Raw genomic sequence first — 18,932 nt, 5'->3', positions numbered from 1 at the left:
AACAAGATGTGACATCATCTGTCCTTAACCCTCAACAAGAGTGAGGACAAACTACAAAATAAAACTCTTAACGGGGGGAAACACGTAGAAATCTAGAAGTGAGCCACATGTGAGGGATCCCTCTCCCAGGACGGACAGAAGTGCAATAGATGTCGCGTGTAACTGAACACTTCAATAAAATTACAATATTTACACTGATTATAAGAAACTGTTTTTAAGACAATGGATAGTGTGTCAGAGTTTAAAGTGTTAATACATAAGAAATTGTCTGATAGAGATGAAGGGAGCAGCAATGACAACTGAAGGTGAGGAGTTACTGCCAGGAATGGAAGAATATGTGAGGAGGCATTTTGTAAATCAATTCATCTTGTAATCATAGTCCATGATCAGCTGCCACCACGATCATTAACCGTCACCATGTTCTTTAACCATCACCACGATCATTAACCATCACCACGATCATTAACCATCACCACGTTCTTTAACCATCACCACGATCATTAACCATCACCACGTTCTTTAACCATCACCACGATCGACAATCCACCATGACGATCATGATCCACACGCTCGACCAATCATGAGTCAGTCTCGGCTGTCAGTCATGACATTTCACCCTTTTTATAGAATCAGTTGCTAATTAAAACATCAGTGCTAAGAGCTAACAAAAAAATGAAAGAAACCATCTTTGAGAAAAAGATATATTTGACGTGTACTTGTATTTTTTTTGTAAGGTCCATGTCTTATCTGCTAACATGGAGGAGTAATGGCTTACTCTGTAGATATAACGCCTTAAATGTATGAAATTGCGAAACTGAGGAAGAATTAGTTGTGGTATACGCTGCATTAGTAATATGTTTCTTATGCATGTAATCATTTCATTTCAGGAGCTAAACTTAAACCATGTGTTATTTTTTTTATAAAACTTCACAATTATGTGAATGTTAGTTTCTGGATTAAAACTCAAAACTTTTTTTTGGGTCATTTTTTAAAAATAACTTTTATAGAGAAAGTAATTCAGCACAGGATATTTTAAAAAACCTATCAGAAATAATATGACATCTATTTAATGGAAACCTTTCTGATTTGTATGTGTTCTTGTGGGAAGACTTCAGGTATCAAATCAACGGTTGTCAGGTTGTGAGACAGCGAGAGGAACTTCATCTCCTGTTGACTCATTTTATAATCCGTCCATGAGCACATGATTTGAGGCAGAATGAATCTCATAGAAAAATCAGAAGAGCTTCATCCTTAACAGACGGCTGTGAATCTTCTGATCAAACTTATTCCAAAATGAAAACCAGTTAGTCTTTAACACATCAAGTGTTACAACAGACCGTTTATTTTTTCTTCCATGAATTTGGAAAAATGTTTAGTCAAAGATTCACTTTGATTAAATAATATACTTCTTCACAAAGTTAATTGTGATTCCACTGTAAATATATATTCTATAAATTCAAAATGTGAAATCTCAAGATTCAAATCTTTGAGCTGATCCACGTCATGATTTTATGAGTTGTTACGTAATCCATTCTGGCAAACAAACTACCAAATGGACAGGTGAGAAAACAGCAGGAATTATTCATTAAAATATTTGGCAGTTATTTAACTGACTCCCACCACAAGAAATATGAATAGAATATAAAGCTTAGACATGAACTCTGGGAAAATGTCTGGAAAATTGCGTCTGGAGTTTGTCTTTCAGATTAAGAACACGGCAGGAGTTTTTCTGGGTCAAATGTCCGGGACTTTGAGATGAGGGGCGTCATCTGAGTAGAGCATGCAGGATCATCTCCGCTCTTTTTACAGCACATGATGCAAACGTTGTCTTTTATCGCCAGAGAATTCAAATTTTCCAGAAATTGTCCTGCTGTATTCTCACATGGGTTCACTGTGAACATATTCCAGACATTTACTCAGGGGCTGGCAGCAGAAGTTGCAACTCAGACACTTTGAGAATGCTGTATCCTATCTTTTCATCTGGACAGTGGTGTCTTCATAAGGTTTTCTGGAGCCACATGAATAAATCTACAGTTTACTGCTGCTCAGTTTTGGAGGGGATGCTCTCGAACAGCGCTGTGGTGTGCTGACCCAGCGGGTTGTAGAGAAAGGCTTCGACTTCGCCTCCACCATTGCTGCTTCTCTGGAAGTGGATTTCCACCTGATCTTCCAGGTTCTCATGCTCCACTTGGGGGATTCCTGTCAGAAGCACCGTCCGAGGGCACGCCAACATCTTGGTCTGGAGGGGGATCACCACAGATAAATCAGGTGACTGCGACTTCTTCTACATTTTAAAGAAAAATGCAGCATTTCAATCTTTCCCCCCGTGCTGATATGTACCTGTAGGTTTGTAATTTTCCCATTCAGAAAAGGAGTCACTCTCACGGTGTGCTTCTTTTGCTGGAGCTCTACTTCGTGGAACTCTCTCTCTGTCAAACCTTTGGCGACTGACAGCAGAAAGAATTTCATTAGTGGGAGATCCAGACACAAATGCATGATAACTTCCTGTGCAAAGGATAAACCACAGTTCTCTGACAGGTGCATTTAAAAATAAACAGTTTTATAATACTAGTGTTGATTTGGAAAGCATGGACATAAATATTTTATCTGTGGACTCAGTTTATCTTTCTGTGGCTTGAAAAAGGCGCTCTGTCTGAAGCGTTAGACAGAGCGAGTAAAACTGGGACTGTATAGACTTGTGTGGCAAATTACAACACCAGCAATAGTTCAAACAACAATATCTGGCATCACTTCACTAATCAGCTGGGTTTTTTTTATGCACTGGTATCAGTTCTCGCAATCGGCCGGGAATCAGACCTGGTCCCAGGAAGTAAAAAATGGTATCCGAACATCTCTCTTCCCGGAGCTGAATGAAAACCATCGCAAACACTATACGACTTCCTGTCTTGTGATCGGGAGCCTCACAGTGGTTGTGAGTTGTTACTACATGATTCACTGGCAACACCCACATGACCTTTACCAGGAGAAACCCCTGACCAGTATGTCTGGTGACCTCTTCCTGCACTCTGATTGGCTGTAGTAGTCAAAGACTTGTCCAGATGTTTATCCCGCTAGATATTTTGTCACTATGTGCCATCAGGCTTCTTGATTCGCGCCTTTTTGAGGGTTCACACAAAGCAATTGGCGATTACTGATAAAACAACAATTTGGGGCTTTTTCTCGCCGAGTTCCAAAATTCGGATTAAAAATCATGCAGCATTAACAAGGCTTTGCCTTCACTAAAAAAAGAGACATCCCTGCTCTCACCTTTCACCACTGCTGTTGCTGTTATGTAGTATTTCTGTGATTAAGCAGACAACCACCTTACTGTTTACACAAGCGCGCACGCCAAGTATACGTTAATGGTCATGTGATGTGTGTTCTCTGTGTCAGTGGACGAATATTCTGATACTGAGTTAAAACACAGAGGTCGTTTTAAGAATCAAACGTATGACTGTGTAAGTAGCCTTGGTCTCTCACTGTTTTCCTCCACGAATGTCAGGACCACAGTCCCAGAGTCGGGCAGGAATTCACAGTTCTCCACCTCGCCGCCTCCGTGTTTAGACCTGTGGAAGTGGATCTCCAGCTTGTTCACCAGATTCTCCGTGTCCATTTTTGGCAGGTTGGAGATTAATATACGTCGAGGACAAACTTCAGAGTTGATCTGCAGGACAGAGACGGGCACAGATCAGTTACAGGAAGCTGATACTGAAACTGAATCTCAGACTCCTTCTGTCTCTTTTTGGTTTTTCGCTGTCACCTCCACCAGACTGGGCAGCATCAGCTGAACCGGCTGGGCCTTCACGTTGATGCGACACTCGTCATCCAGCTTCACCTGATGCTTCTTCATGCTCAGGATCCTCTTGGCCACTAATGACAGAGGGAACATAGAGTTATTCAGGATTTTAGGACGGTTCACTTCTCCAGACAAACACTAAAAAACATGGAGGTATTTTCAATGCTCTAAAAGTATTTTTAAGAGTTTTTTTTGTTTGAGTTCCTATATTCGTTAATTTAGCAAAATTTGCTGAAAAAATCAGAAATTTGTATTTAATTGAACATAATTTCAGTGCGTTTATAATATATTATGATTTATTGACTTACATAACCTTTCAGCTTAGGTCGAACAGATTCTTTTTTGAACAAATCTTTATTGCAACCAGAACCAAAGTGACGGATACAAATAACAAAAGTGGCCCTCCGAATAGTTTGTGGAATAATCTCAACGTCAGTTTGACATTATCTGAGTCTGTGCCTCATTTAAATCATGTGCAGATTTGTATTTTTAATATTCAATTGATTGTATTTCTTTTTTTAAATATTGTGTTCGATTTATCTACTTTTGGTCACCTCATGTGCACCTGTGAACATCAACCTTCAGATCAAATGAATATTTTCTACCTTTAATAAAAGCAGATCAATTCATTTATACGGTGGCTGCAGGCTGGTGAAACGCAATCATCCAGGATTGGTCACAAACTCACCCTCTTCCTCCTCAAACGTGATCAGTGCCGTTCCTTCCTTCATCGGATAAACGATACGCGATGTCATTTCAAATGTTTGCATGTCACATGCATCTTCTGTCTTCCCCATAAAGACGACCTTCTTCTCTGGCACAGCGGTGAACACCTAAAATCAATGTGTACATGGTTACTGGTTGTCTTTCACAGATCGGGCTGCAGAGGACGGTGCATGCTGGGAGATTTTCGTACATCAGTCTGCTTTCTGAGGTGTTCATTATAGACCTCCTCCTCCTTCAGGGCAGCCTCGACGTCCTGGATATCCTTCATGAGCTTGAGCTCCTCCTGACTCAGTAAACTTTGCCTCGTCTGCAAGACAGTTTAGACATTGAAGAAGAAAAAGCAGAGTATTGTTATTTTTCACCACTCGTACCCACGTTATTGAAAAAGCTTATTTTGCAGAATTTGAATGAATTCTTTCATCATATTTTCCTCCCTCTGATGATATTCTCTTTTGTCTTTGTCTCTGTTTTACATCATATATTTTTAATGGTACATTTTCTCCCAAAGGTTCTGTGGAATTTAACAACTGATGAATACATCCAAGTAATTTTCTTTTAGATATCAAACATCAAACCCTGCAGTCAAATCCCATTTAATTCCTGATTCACTTCAAATAAATCAAGAGTCGAACCATTTCACTGGCCATCTGCTCCTGGTAGGATTTCTGGTCCTCTTGCAGACTCTTGGCCAGTTTGATGGAGCGCTTCCTGAACTTCTGTGTCATCTCCTGATTGTCCTTAATGAGGATGGCCAGATCATTCTGCTGCTGAACCAGCTGATTGCACTTTATCTGTGGATATGGAAGAGCAACTGCAACCGTTAGGGTTATTTTCCTTTTCGATTTAAAATTAAAATCCACATGTTTCCACTGTCAGATTAGTGAATAAGCATCTGTGAACCTTGTAGTTGGAGGCTAAGGCCTGGATTCCATCTAAAGTTTCCTCAGATGGCTGCTGTGACTCCATGATTAGAGAGAAATCCTGAAAACACCAGGCAACACAAATGTATTTAAAATACTGATATATGATTATATAATATTTCATATATATACATATTCAAATGTAAGTTCAAAAACACAAATTACACAGAGAACGACTTGTTAACGTGGTGAAACAAAATGACGTCTCACCTCATCTGAAGACATGGAGTCCAAGTTTGATCAGAAATGATTCGCAGACTGTTACAGCTTCCTGTCAATCCACATCAGATTCACATTAACTTATAAAGACATGAGAGAAAGGGTACAGCGAATAAACTCGACTTATAAATCACTCTGCTTCAACTTAAACAAACCAGCGACTGAACAAATCGTCGTCTGAGCTCACACAACTTGAAATAAGTCAAAAACACGAGGATAAGCACGTCCATGTTTTATCTCATGTTTCAGCTTCACTTCTGTTGTGTTCAACTGAACTTAACATTTGATTTGATTTGTCTTTTTAAAAAAACAGCTTGGTCTAGACTCACCTCTGGTCCGGGATCAGTTCTATGAAATCCTAATTCTTTCACTTTCTCTTTCTCTGCAGCAGGGAGCCCTGAACGTCACACTCCATCAGGGGGCGCTGAAGAGCAAAGGGGGATGCTGCGTTCAGGGCCATCACCAGCACCGTGGGACGGAAGTCATTAAAATTGACGTTTTTTTTAATTCTCTCAGCTAGACCGACCACCTTTTTATATCTTCAACTCACATTTGTTTGCTAATTAGCCATATGACTGAAAACTGTTTACATATAACACATAATTTAATATATTTATTTAAATAAGTCAGATTTTGCAACTGGCTTCCATGGGGACAGTTGCAAACAACCTGTTACAGATGCAATCATTTTCCCTCTTTAACTTTTGTTGCAGTCTAAATAAGCATAGTAAAATATAAACCAAGAGTGGTTTTACAATAATATTACAGTTGTATTTAACTTTTTCTTTTGTAATGTTTGTCTGATAACAGTTTGTGCGTTTTGTTTGTTCATATGTAAAACACAGGCCTATCTTCAGTCATGTGCAGATGTTATAGATGCTACTCAATCTTTCTACTTCAGTGTGACACGAGAAGAATTGAACCATATGAAGTGCAACAAACTTTTATTAAACACATTTACTGTATTAAACTGTAACAGCATAAAACTGTTGTGGAAAACTAATTTTGCTGTATATATTTTTTCTTCTTGTTCAGCCATGACAGGAACATCGTACCTGTAACAGATATATAGATGGAAAACAACAACAACAAAAAATAACCACAAAGAAACATTAAACGTCTCGCTCATTTTACGACAATCAATAATTAATTAAATTATTAATCACTTGGTGTCTGGTTGCTGTGTCTGCTACATAAAACGGGTGCTGTAAAATCCAACTTTAAAGGCTGACAGTGAACTGCTGTTTTCTCTGTTTTTACCGGTGAGAACTTTAAAGCTCAGTACATGTGAACGTCACAACTTCCTGTTATTGCATTCAAAATAAAAGTATTCACAATTCTACTATTGACAGTAAATAATACAATCCAATTTTACAAATCTCAGTTTAATGACTTAGAAAAAAATAGTTAAATGAATAGTGAAAAATCTAAATATGATATATAGTAGTAGGTCAATCACTATCCTTTGTTAATTTTTGGACGGTTTTCAAACATAATAAATTCCTTAACTACAGGGGTTCAATGATCCCAAACAGGGATGTTAACATGTTAAAGCAGCAAAAGACAAACAAAAAACTTTATTTTAGTAAACGAAAGAATTAAAGATGAATTAAGTAATAAGCTATTTTTGACTGCACTATATTGTGATCGGAATTATTTTATTTTTAAGGTAAAGGTGCTTGACTTCCGGTGTTTTGACGTATGAATCATTATTCTCAAGATGGCGTCGCACCTGTTTCACCGATACTGATGCTTCGTGTTTGCTGCGCAACGCACGACAGTCCAGCCTCCAGTTCATAAAGTGTCGGCGGAGTGAAACAGCGGGAGACAAGTCGACATGTCCACAGAGGAGCTGTCGACCTCGGACAGCGAGGCCGTGTTCGCCGGCGCAGGGGAGCGATGGGCACCGGTGGGCGCCGTGGCCAGTCCCGAGGATGAGAGCGGCCGCGGCCGCGCTGGTCAGCCGAAGCAGAGGGGCTCGTCCTCGGGCACGGAGGAGGAAATGGCTACCCAGCTGAGGAGGCTGGAAGAAGAGCAGGACCTGCTGAACTCCTCTCTGCTCGCCCTCACCTCCCACTTCGCGCAGGTCCAGTTCCGACTGAAGCAGATCGTTCACGCGCAGACCGACGAGAAGGAGCGGATGCTGGCCGAGCTGGAGGAGTTCGCCTTCAGGGGCTGCCCGCATGTGGTGGGCTGCAGAGCGGAGGACGCCCAACAGCTGGAGAACTCGGTGAGGCCCCCGGCACGAACCACAACAAACCACTGTCAACACCCACACTGAGAGAAAGAGCATATCACGCTACGATCCAATATTGAATCATCCTTATGTCACCATGGGCAGAATATGAGAACATGGACCCCTGGGCACTGAGAGGTGAAAGCCCCCCACAGCCCCTGTATGGAGCCCCAACACTGACAGAGACAGGACATGTTTGTTTATGGTCTGTGTTGAATGATCTCTGGTTCCAGTGTATTAATTGAGGATTTGCTGCTGTGCTTTGCATATGTTTGGGTTTCAGTCAGTTTGGTGGTTTTAGAATTTTCTTCAATTTATTTATGACATTTATGATTAGTGGGAATTCATGTCAGATTATCCAGTAATGACGCAGGGCTTCTCAGCAGTCAGTTTTGTAGATCTGGATCCTCAGGTATGACTTTAGTGTCACACACATGCACATCCGGCCACATACATTGAAATGATTCACTGTGACGTTCCTGGATAAAGCTGATTCGAGCGTGCAGCCCGCTGCGTCACAGTCGAGGCGGCTGTGCCACTGTTTTGTTCCCAGGGATTTCTAATCTCTGGTGGAAAATGTTGCTCTCTGCCACAAGTGTGTGACTCACAGCACTGCAGGCTAAATGAAATGACTCTGGCAGATCGCTATCTGTTTAATAAAGGCCTGTGTGTACACAGCAGTGTTGAAGCAACCTGCCTTGCTCCAGATATTGTTTGCTCTCAGGCTCTTTTTGTTTAGTTGTAACTGAAACAAAGGCTTGGCCTCGTGTAGTCGTCCTAAACATGTGACATTTCTCATCACATATCCAACCTAAAGTATTATTATTTCTCCCTTGTTGTCACATGCTCCACCCTCAGGGGGATCTGGTGAGTATGACACCTGACGTGTTTTTCAGAGTTAGGTTTGTGTGTTTTTCTTTAAATGTTGTGACACAGGTGATAAAAAGTGCAGCAGGCTTTATGATCCTGTCCCTTCTCTTCCTCTCAGTGTGCCTTATTGTAAATCACACTTAAATGCATCTCACTACTGCACTCTACTGAGTGTCCCTCAGTAGAGTGGATACATCCGCCAAGGCCCAACAGTCTCCTTATTAAACTATTTAAATTCACTAGATCCTGATTTTTGTTTGGATCTGACCAAATAAAGAAGCACGCATCCTCAACAAACAACAGAAACATAAATAAACACATGAAGAAAACAGAGTAAGAAACAGGTCAAATGAAATGTGAATGTTAAATTAAATATGAATTTATTAACATTGAATTAATGTGACAATGTTAGTACCATCGTGATTGATATTCGTATCAGTAGCAGAAATCTCACATTGTCAACATCCAGTAGCAGCTGTGTTGCCATGGTCACGTTACACTTTGTCTGTAAAAATTAACATCATTGTGTGGGCTTCTCCCATCAGAGTGAGAGGGAGAAGAGGGAGCGCCTGGAGGCCCAGAGGGAAAAACAGAAGGATCTCATTTTCCAGCTGAAGACACAGCTGGATGATCTGGAGCGCTTCGCCTACCAGGAGGGCAGCTACGACTCGCTGCCGCAGTCTATCGTCATGGAGAGACAGAAGGTGGGGACCCTGACGTGGCATCCTTAATAAGATCGCAAAATAATTTCCCTATGTGTGTGTTTGTTAGTTTGAGCACATAATTAACCTGTTGCAGATCAGGTACAACAAGTCTCAAAATGCTTTAAGCTAAAAAAAAAGTGTAGACTAGCTGAAAACACTTTCCAATGAAGATGTCAACTTGGAAAGACTCCTCCCCTCGCCTGCATATTCTGGAAATGTTCCTGTTGTTGTGAATGCGTCTGACTTAAATAATCCAACTCAAGAACTTGTCCAAAACCTGTACATTTTCCGTAGATCATGTCTGAAGACAGCTTAAAGGGATAGTTCACTAAAAAATGACAATTCACTCATTATCTACTCAACACTATGCTAATGGAAGGAAGTGTTTGAGTCCATAAAAGACTTTTGAGTAAACAGCGTTGCAGCCAGATCCAATTCAACTAACTGTGGACTCCTTCTTCAAACTGTTGAATACAATAAAAACGTAAAATGCCTCCATTCTGTCATCCAAGTGTCCGTAAGCCCCAACATTCAAATTCGACTCGAAACGACATTATTTACACCATATTTTTAGCCTAAATGTCCTCTGATATTCTCCTCTGGAGTCATGCTCGCACACACTGCACACAAAATATCGTCCATGGGCACACGCCGGGTGACAGATTTTATGTTTAAAACATGGTGTAAATGACGTGTTTCCAGATGAGTTTGAGTTTTGGATGACACCACAGGAGCAGTATGGAGGCATTTTATGTTTGAAGAAGGAGTCACAGGTTACTTTGATTGTCTTGGATTTGGCTGCAAGGCTGATCACCCCTAAACCTAATAGTGTTTTGTGGACTCCAAGACTTCAGCGACCCCTCCATTGGCATAGTGGTGAGTCGATAATGAGTGAATTTAAAATTTTTGGTGAACTATCTCTTTAAGCGTGAAGCTGTTCGCAAACAGCTCTCAATTGTCAGAAGAGCTTAAAGAAAAATAATATGATGAGATAAACCCACTGTATTCTACCGTCCCTACAGCAGACAGACACAGTCAGACATGATGAACACAGCAGAGCAGTTTCCTGCTTATGAGCCTGATATTTCCCTCAGGAGGTGGTGGAGACCTTTAATCTGTTTTACCTTCTTCAGGTCATCATTGACGAGTTGATCAAAAAGCTGGACGTGAACCTGAATGAGGACATTGGGAACCTGTCGCCTGAAGAGCTTCGGCAGAGAGTCGACGCTGCCATTGCTCAGATAGTGAACCCAGCCCGTGTCAAAGAGCAGCTGGTAGAGCAGCTCAAAACCCAGATCAGGGACCTGGAGATGTTCATAAACTTCATCCAAGGTACACAAACCTATATACAGTTGGAGTATAAGCTCATGTGTGTATGTTTTTTATTTTGGTTAATGCCTTGAATGCCTTTGCCCTTTCTTCTAAAAGATGAGGTGGGGAATCCTCTCTTGCCCAATGTTGGACTCAACCAGCAGCCACAAGCAGCAGGGACCAATGCCAGAACTCCAGGGGTGAAGAAGAAAGGTCAGTCAGTTAATATCAACATCCATCTGCAAGTGCATTGTAATGTTAATAGTAATAAAACTAGTAGATCCTTAACAAGATGCCTTTTTCACTATAATACCATAAAGCTGTTTTCAGACATGACCTGGGGGTTAAATTCAGAGAATTAGCTACAGAGTTTACCTAGAGTTTGCGAGAGGTGGAACAGCTGGGTGCAACAGACCCCCTGTCAGGAAGCGGCGTATTAACTACGCTGCATCATGTGATCATTTGATTTTCACACACAGACATCTGCTCTTATCACCAAAAACTCTCTTGACATCTTTATTGGTGTCTTCTACACGTGTGTCACCGATTTTTCACCAGGAGATATTTGTTTTCTTTTGGTTCTTTTCATTTTTGTGTCTGTCGCGTCTGTCAACAGATGCTCAGTGTGAGTTCAGTGCATGTCTGAAAGCAGCTTTAGTTTTCATTGTCAGTCTATGCATTTCTGAAATTAGAAATTTAATTGACAGTGTTTATTCAATGAAAGATCTTCATAATCGCTTTAGAAGAGGCACGTTTACTGGAGGCGTTGTTCAGAACCAGCAGGCATCTATGCTGTTTAATATAAGTATATTCTCGTGTATTACTGCAGTGGACCCCGAACAGGCCCAGAAGATGCGAGAGACCGGCCTGCAGCTGATCCAGAAGGCCCTCGCCGTGCTGCAGATCTTTGCTGCGAGCCAGTTTGGCTGTGCGACTGGACACGTTCCCCAGAGCATGTGGCCTCAGGAGTCTGCAGCACAGGACTACGGGCCCCTGCTGCAGCGTCTGGAGGCAGCTGTAGATAAAGTGCGAGTGCTTGGCTCGCACAGACATCCCTCCCTGGAACACGTCGTCAACTACACCAGCAACATGGCCCTGGGCCCCCAAGATGAGCTGACGACATCTGTGAGAAAGGAGCTGGCGATTGCTCTGAAAGACTTATTGGCTCATGGCATCTTCTCGCCCTCTCAGACCATGAGCTTAGTGCTGGCGCCCATCTCCTGCCTGCTGCCTTACACACCAGACCCACAGACCATGCACCCATGGGACCTCTTTGTCAAATACTACCACTCCAAAAACGGCAAGGCCTTTGTGGAGACACCAGCCCGCCAGCTTTCACAGTCCTTCAGACTACCTGTAGGGGGGGGTCCAGTGACTGTAACCCCTAAACAGTCTCTGCTGTGGGCCATCCACACTGTGCTGAAGGAGCACGGACGCTACAAGAGAGGACCGGACTCCGAGTTTAAAGCGCTGGTGTGCATGGCTCTGAACGAGCAGCGGCTGGTGTCGTGGCTCAACCTGCTGTGTAAGTCTGAGACTCTGATTCACCCACACTACCAGTCCTGGAGCTACATGGCTCAGACTGGCTTCGAAGGAGCCCTGCGCATCCTGGGCCGCATCAGCCACCTCAAATTCAACCTCCCGGTGGACCTGGCCGTCCGGCAGCTGAAGAACATCAAAGACGCTTTCTGAGGAGGCAACATATCTGTTAAAAGTCGAGAAGCGATAGTGTCAGATTTCAAGTATTACATCAGTTAAACCACACAGTTCTTACTTGCATTCCAAAGCATGTTTTTGTGCTTCAAGTAACATTTTGAAGGTCATTCAAGCAGCCACCCATCTAAGATCTACAGTACACGCATGGATGATTTTATTGTTTGAGCTTCAACCATGAGTAACCATCATCTCCACCATGTTTAAGATGCCAAAATGACAAGAAGACAATGCTGCTTGTACTGTAACCCTGCCTTAGAGTGGAGACTGAGATTACCTCATCTTTAGTAAAGCCTTCCTGACCTTTGTGACCTGTGCTCCTCATACAGTAATAGGGCCTTGGCCTATTCATCAAAGGGAGTGTTGGATTTTTACAGTAATTATTACTGCAATGTGGTTAGAAGTTAGACAATCCAGGGAGAAAATGAATGAGCAGAAGCTCATCTTGATACTGTGGCTTCCACAAAGTAAGTACTAGCTGGTGATGTCCTACTCCTGGTTTCTGTGTTTGCTCTGCTCCGTTGAAATGATTTCTGTGGTGAATCACATGTAGCACACTGGTTGATCGTGAAGCTGAACAACGGCACTCATGTCAACTTGAAATGAGAAATATCTCACAGTTTCCATTGGGGCGTGGTGTCAAAGTGTTGAGTAACATTGCCTTCAATTACGCAGTTATCAACCTACTGTTCTTGACTCCATTTGAAATCTCTGAAGCTGTTATCAGTTGTTGCATGCTGCTTTTCAGATGTGCAAACAACATTTAGACCCTGTATGAACTGCTGCTCTTCTCGTTCCAGATTAACTGACGTCGATATGTTCATTTCATGACCTCACGGTTTACATTCCGCATTTAACATGATTGTAGGACTGTAAAAGTTACATTTTATTTCCATTTTGTTAATCAGAGAAATTAGATTTTGTCTTCATGAGACAGCTGAGTTGCACGAATCATAACCTTAAATACTGAATGTAGAAACCACAGATGCTATTAAACTACAGGTAGTTTAAATGTGCTGTACTTTTTCCTTTTGTTAATGGGAATCAAACATCAGTGTTCCTGGGCTCACGTGTACATGGAAGTGTCAAACCTGTGAGGAAGGCATGATGATAAAAGCTCACCACATTTGTATTTCCTTAGATAAAAACCTGACTCCATATTGGTGCACTCTATGATTAGCGTGTGCTACATATTTTATCTTGTTTATTGTATGTGAATGGACAATTAACTGTTCTGTTCCGGGCTGTGTTCAGTACCTACTGTACAACGCTGTAGTTTACTTTCTCTTTTCCATGTTTAGTTGTGTTTTATGTATTTATTTATGTTGTTATGAATATTTTAGCTCAACACTGAAGTAAATGAGAACATATCAGAACACTAATGTTTCTGCTGTCCTGTAGCTGTTCAGTCCTGGAACCATAGAAACACTGAATGATTTCAATTATGTATTTTTATTTAATCACTGTAATGAGAAGTAATATATTGGGAGATATGAACTGTGGTCTTTGATTAAGTTTTTATCGTGTTTAATGGATAAATACACCTGTAAACACATTAAACTGCTGCAATATTTATCTCTATTTGTCGTGACAGTTTTTAAAAAATCTATTTCATTAAAATAAAAATCTAATTATATCTATTATTGGGTTTCCATACAAAAATCACTTACAAAAAAAAGGAAACCGATAAAGAAGAAACCAATAATACTAAATAACACATTATAAACATCACCAGCCTGGGGAGGATCCCTCTTTTAAATAAATAACACTGTATACAGATATGTTCTTAAAGGTGCAGTGCGTAGAATTTTGAGATATCTTGAAATTGCATGTTGCAAAAATACAATTCATACAATGTAGATGAAACAAACAACTGAACACATCATGAGGATTATTCTACATTAAATTTCTGCCCATAGTTCCCTTTCACCTAAATCTCACACACTGGACCTTTAAAAATGTATTCCTATCCTACTATACAGCATACATTCTCTGGTCTAAACATAGGCTTATCCTGGCACTTGTTTACATCAGTCTACATAGTAAGAAAGGAAAGGGCAAAACACGTTTATAGCATAGGCATATTACTGTTAATATTGGGTCTTGTAATTAATAAAAAGGTAAGACATTTTGGCTGATTGCCATCAAAAATTTCAGCTTGAGTTTTTAATCTAAATATTATTCTCTCCATTATATATGTTGTATACTTTGTCAATCCACCCATGCTTTTTTGCCCGCAACTAGCATAACAATGTATTTTAATTAAAACATTTCTGTAAATATCTCTTGAAATGAACAAGGGGAATTACAGATAGTAACATTTTGGACGCCTGTTTTTGTGGGATTATCGTAATATTATTTATACATTAGCTGAAGCACTATAATTAGAAAGAGAGAGTTGGTCTTCTTTAGTTTTGGTCTGTCAAATCTTTTTTCTTCTTTTTTAGCTTTTATCAGAGGTAAAAAGTTTGCTTATTAAATGTTTTAACTACCTCATCTCCCGACAGCAGACAATATATTTATATTCTGCTATTCCCTTAGATGTAAGTATGACAATTATTATTATTACTATTACTATTATTATTATTGTTGTTGTTGTTGTTGTTGCCATGCCGAAGACATTGTCACGAAATTGATCCAGGTAGAAATAAAAATCTTCCGGAAGTGACGTACAGTTCGATGGGGTCAAAGTTGAGAAAAACCTGACGCACTTCCTTTCCTGGTAGCGGCGGCGGTAGAACAGCATCAGTGAGTGAAACTTCTCTTCAAACAATCTTCCGCCATCGTCTGTAATCCGGACACTATGATAGTTTTAATGGCTCCACACCGGTGTTAACACGTCCTGCAGTCGAGACTTGGTTAATATTTCCGTGTGTGTTACTCAGCTGAAACAAATAAGAGGAATATTTATTTCGGTGCTTCGTCTCCGTCCCTCTGATTCCAACATGGCGACTTCGGGTTTCACGTGAACTCCTCGTTAAAAGAGCTCATGTCCCACGTGCAGACAGTCCATTGTTTCCCCTCTGGTCACATGTTGATTTAACTGTGTGTGTTTATGTGTAAGAGTTAGAAATGAAGGCGAAGTCCTGCCACACGATGTAAATGAGGCTAACTCGGGGCTAATGCTAACATAGCACTAGGACAGTAAATATCATAGTCAAGCTCCTGTGGGATAACCCCACATCTCAAGCTTCAGTTCCACAGCGGTGATGTGTGTACAGCGCTGATCTCTCTGTAGCATCACTGAATCTAACCGTGTTCTCATTGTGGCAGAAATGGGCAAGTTTATGAAGCCTGGGAAGGTGGTGATGGTCCTTGCTGGACGCTACGCCGGGCGCAAAGCTGTCATCGTCAAGGTAAGACCGTGTGTGTGGAGGGTGCAACACCCGGAAACACACAGGCCGTTCTAGGCCAGGACTCCCATCTATTATCCAGTAAAAATCTGACTGACAGCAGCTTGTTTGATTGATTCTGTGAAACTGAGGATATTTGCCACATCTTGTATTTAAGACAAATACTTTGTGTTTATAGGAAACACTGACACACTTCCTGTTGGGAAAGTTTCCCTGAGACATGATTTATCCAAGCAGGAGATTTCCTTTCTTGCTCAAAAGTCATTTTCACAGTTGAAGTTTGTCTTTTACATTTGAAGAACACAGCCGAAGGCTCTCCTTGTCAGACGTGTTCACAACAGGGAAATCAGTGATGCATCTGGGTAGAGCATGCAGGAGGCAGGGTGTGTAGTTTATACTGTGGAAATCACTTTGTCTTTAGCAGCAAAATCTTTTATCTCCAAGTTTGTCTTCACAGCCTATGGCTGCGCTTTTTCACCCAGGGATATTTACATTGTCTGAGGCGAATTGTCTTGCATAAAATTATCTTTTTCAGCTGGAGTTGCATTTTAGCAGCACATCTGTCCTCCTGGTGTGTGTGACATCATCTGCAGTTACTCACAACCTCTTCGTTAACCTGTCTTTGCAGAACATTGACGATGGCACCACCGACCGCCCTTACAGCCACGCTCTGGTCGCAGGCATCGACCGCTATCCCCGTAAGGTCACCACAACCATGGGCAAGAAGAAGATAGCCAAGAGGTCAAAGATCAAGGCCTTTGTCAAGGTGTTCAACTACAACCACCTCATGCCCACCAGGTCAGTGTCTGAAGAAAATACTACTCACTTGTGGTGAAATATTCCATCAGTGGTGAAGATTTCATTTTATCTATATTTTGACTGACGGATACACTTCAGTTAAAGTGGTTTTCACTAAGAAACGTCCCATTGCTGAGCTTGTCCACAAGATCCTACAAAGTCAACCAAATAATTACTACTGTTTAATAAATATTTCCAGGAGCGCATGTATTTCCTCCATTGTCCTAAACTTGTGCGAGGAATCATTTGGTGTCTTAGAATATTTCATCTTTCATGTTTACCTGTTGTGAGCAATTCTTTGAAATGAATTGAAGGACAATAGTCTGCATTAGAGTTACACTCAAAACTGTATCAGAAGACTGCCTTATTTTCAGTTACTTTTTTTCCTTGTGTGAACATTCAACATAAAACTAGTGTGTTTGATAGACATGTTGTATCAGCAGTTTTCCTCTTTATACACAAGTCTGTTAATATATCTTTAGTCTCTAGCTGAACAAAAACTCTCCTTCAGTGGACAAGGTGTTCAGTGATCTTTGAAAATCATAGCCATCCCGCATGAGTGGTTTAGTTCCCACATAGTCTGGAATCATCATGAGCTTTACTGTCATACTCTGATAGACGATAAGCTGTTTGATAGGTTGTGTAAATAAGAAGTTAGATGTTGTTTTTTAAAAAATATAATTAGCCGTGGCTCTATTGCTGCTGAAAATGAAGGTAGTTTAGATGGCTTAAACGTGTTCAGACACAATGCTTTGGTACAGCGCACAAAAAACGACTACATACTGTATATTCTGGGTCCAACCATGACTTCAAATATTAGATTTCACAATTTAATGACCAAAAAGTTCCCATATTAGTGGTAACCTGTGGGTTGGTCAAGGGAGCCAGGTCTGTGTCTACCAGCTTGTCCTTAGGGGTAGATTCCCCCTTATAGGAAAAGACTGGAGCTTCTGTACACACGATGTGGATACGCAGTCTGCTTCTAAACTATATTGAACTCAGTTTAAGAATTTGGGTGTGATTTGACATTTTGGAAAGAAAATGTGTGTGAATTTCTTTGAACACAGGACAAATTAACTCCAGTGATCATTGACTTATAACACTTCCTGGTTAAGAGCTCACAATCTATTAAAAGTTGTTGCTCATTTGGCTGATTTATTCTCTGCATCAGTTTTGGACTGAACAGACACATGCTTTGACTAACAGGTTAATTATCTGATGTTCACAGTTGGTCACATTAAAATAACAACCTGGACAAAAGAATGAAATTGAGTAAATGGTTTTAAGTTGCGTCCTGGCTGCTCTGGTGTCAAAGCACTTGGAGTTTTTTCGGTGAATGTGAACATGGATAGTCGAGCTCGATGTGGCCTTGCAGGATGTATACAGCTTGTCTTCATTTAGCTCTTTTTTCTCTATCAGATACTCTGTGGATATTCCTCTGGACAAAACTGTCGTCAACAAGGATGTCTTCAGGGATCCTGGTCTCAAGCGCAAAGCCAGGCGGGAGGCCAAGATCAAGTTTGAGGAGAGGTGAGTCTCCGTCAGAGTCAAGGATTCTTTTTTCCTGTAACATCCTAGTGTCTGTGCTCAAATGAAACTAATAGGAGACTTCAAGATATAATATGCAGCAATTTTTCATTACAGTGTCTGAAAGCAACTTGACCGTTGCTATGTTTTGTTAACTTGTGTACTTAACAATGTTAAAATCCAGAAAATATTGTCTACTCCAAATATGTTCAGTTTAACATTGATAGTGAGTAAAGTTTCACTTGTTGCATTGAAACTGCTGCTGTATCCAGCTGAGTGTGTGAGCTGCTGGTTTACATTGGTTTTCCAGATCTGATGTCATGAATAATCATTTGTCCCTTTTTTTTTTCCAGGTACAAGACAGGCAAGAACAAGTGGTTCTTCCAGAAGCTCAGATTCTAAATTCACTCGGTTTCACAAATAAATGTTTAAAAAATGAACAAAGTGTTTGTTCCTGTTTTTGACACAATGCCTTTTCAAATGTAAACTACCCATTCATTCAGACAAACCTTTAGTGTTACTTCTTATGAATTGTTAAAACAGACAAAGCAGGAGGAATTTTAGGAAATTATAGATCTCTCTGAACTAAGCTTGATGTATTGATCTGCTGTTGTGGTCACTGATGTTGAGTTTCATACAACTGATCCATTTAAGTTACAATACACTTACAAACCATTTACTATGATCTGATCTGCCTCTGCTTACAACAGTTTGACTTTGCCTCTTTTTTCACCACCATCACTGTGCCACTCCTTGCAC

General features: G+C 40.8%; 4 protein-coding genes across 6 annotated transcripts in view; 3 read left to right on the top strand and 1 right to left on the bottom strand.

Annotated features, from left to right (window-relative positions):
- rpl3 (ribosomal protein L3) overlaps window positions 1-18,932 on the top strand; it is a 66,721-nt gene that overhangs the window by 24,083 nt on the left and 23,706 nt on the right. The gene's annotated exons all lie outside the window — the stretch shown is intronic.
- ifi35 (interferon-induced protein 35) lies at window positions 1,320-6,090 on the bottom strand. Of its 2 annotated transcripts, none has more exons than XM_020094433.2 (10): window positions 5,991-6,090; window positions 5,653-5,713; window positions 5,423-5,503; window positions 5,155-5,313; window positions 4,713-4,829; window positions 4,485-4,629; window positions 3,761-3,870; window positions 3,481-3,664; window positions 2,341-2,447; window positions 1,320-2,239 (listed from the first exon to the last, which is right to left on the bottom strand). In XM_020094433.2, exons 2-10 carry the CDS (start codon window positions 5,665-5,667, stop codon window positions 2,036-2,038), a joined length of 1,122 nt encoding a protein of 373 aa, XP_019949992.2. In that variant the 5' UTR covers window positions 5,668-5,713; window positions 5,991-6,090; the 3' UTR covers window positions 1,320-2,035. The 2 variants fall into 2 exon arrangements, with proteins under 2 accessions (XP_019949992.2, XP_069380603.1); XM_069524502.1 differs by having other exon boundaries at window positions 5,653-5,741; window positions 5,991-6,089.
- rundc1 (RUN domain containing 1) lies at window positions 6,595-14,070 on the top strand. Its single transcript, XM_020094805.2, has 5 exons — window positions 6,595-7,891; window positions 9,313-9,471; window positions 10,605-10,803; window positions 10,900-10,995; window positions 11,612-14,070. Exons 1-5 carry the CDS (start codon window positions 7,499-7,501, stop codon window positions 12,472-12,474), a joined length of 1,710 nt encoding a protein of 569 aa, XP_019950364.2. The 5' UTR covers window positions 6,595-7,498; the 3' UTR covers window positions 12,475-14,070.
- rpl27 (ribosomal protein L27) lies at window positions 15,133-18,617 on the top strand. 2 transcript variants are annotated; one of them, XM_020094731.2, is made up of 5 exons: window positions 15,133-15,243; window positions 15,769-15,851; window positions 16,477-16,646; window positions 18,066-18,176; window positions 18,527-18,617. In XM_020094731.2, the coding sequence occupies exons 2-5, from the start codon at window positions 15,771-15,773 to the stop codon at window positions 18,573-18,575; spliced, it is 411 nt and encodes a 136-aa protein (XP_019950290.1). In that variant the 5' UTR covers window positions 15,133-15,243; window positions 15,769-15,770; the 3' UTR covers window positions 18,576-18,617. The 2 variants fall into 2 exon arrangements, with proteins under 2 accessions (XP_019950290.1, XP_069380605.1); XM_069524504.1 differs by having other exon boundaries at window positions 15,215-15,353.

The sequence above is a fragment of the Paralichthys olivaceus genome, chromosome 5 (assembly GCF_024713975.1).
Source record: "Paralichthys olivaceus isolate ysfri-2021 chromosome 5, ASM2471397v2, whole genome shotgun sequence".
In the NCBI taxonomy this organism is placed as follows: Eukaryota; Metazoa; Chordata; class Actinopteri; order Pleuronectiformes; family Paralichthyidae; genus Paralichthys; species Paralichthys olivaceus.
The sequence above is the reverse complement of the archived record's forward strand: the minus strand, read 5'-3'. Positions and strand labels throughout refer to the sequence as shown.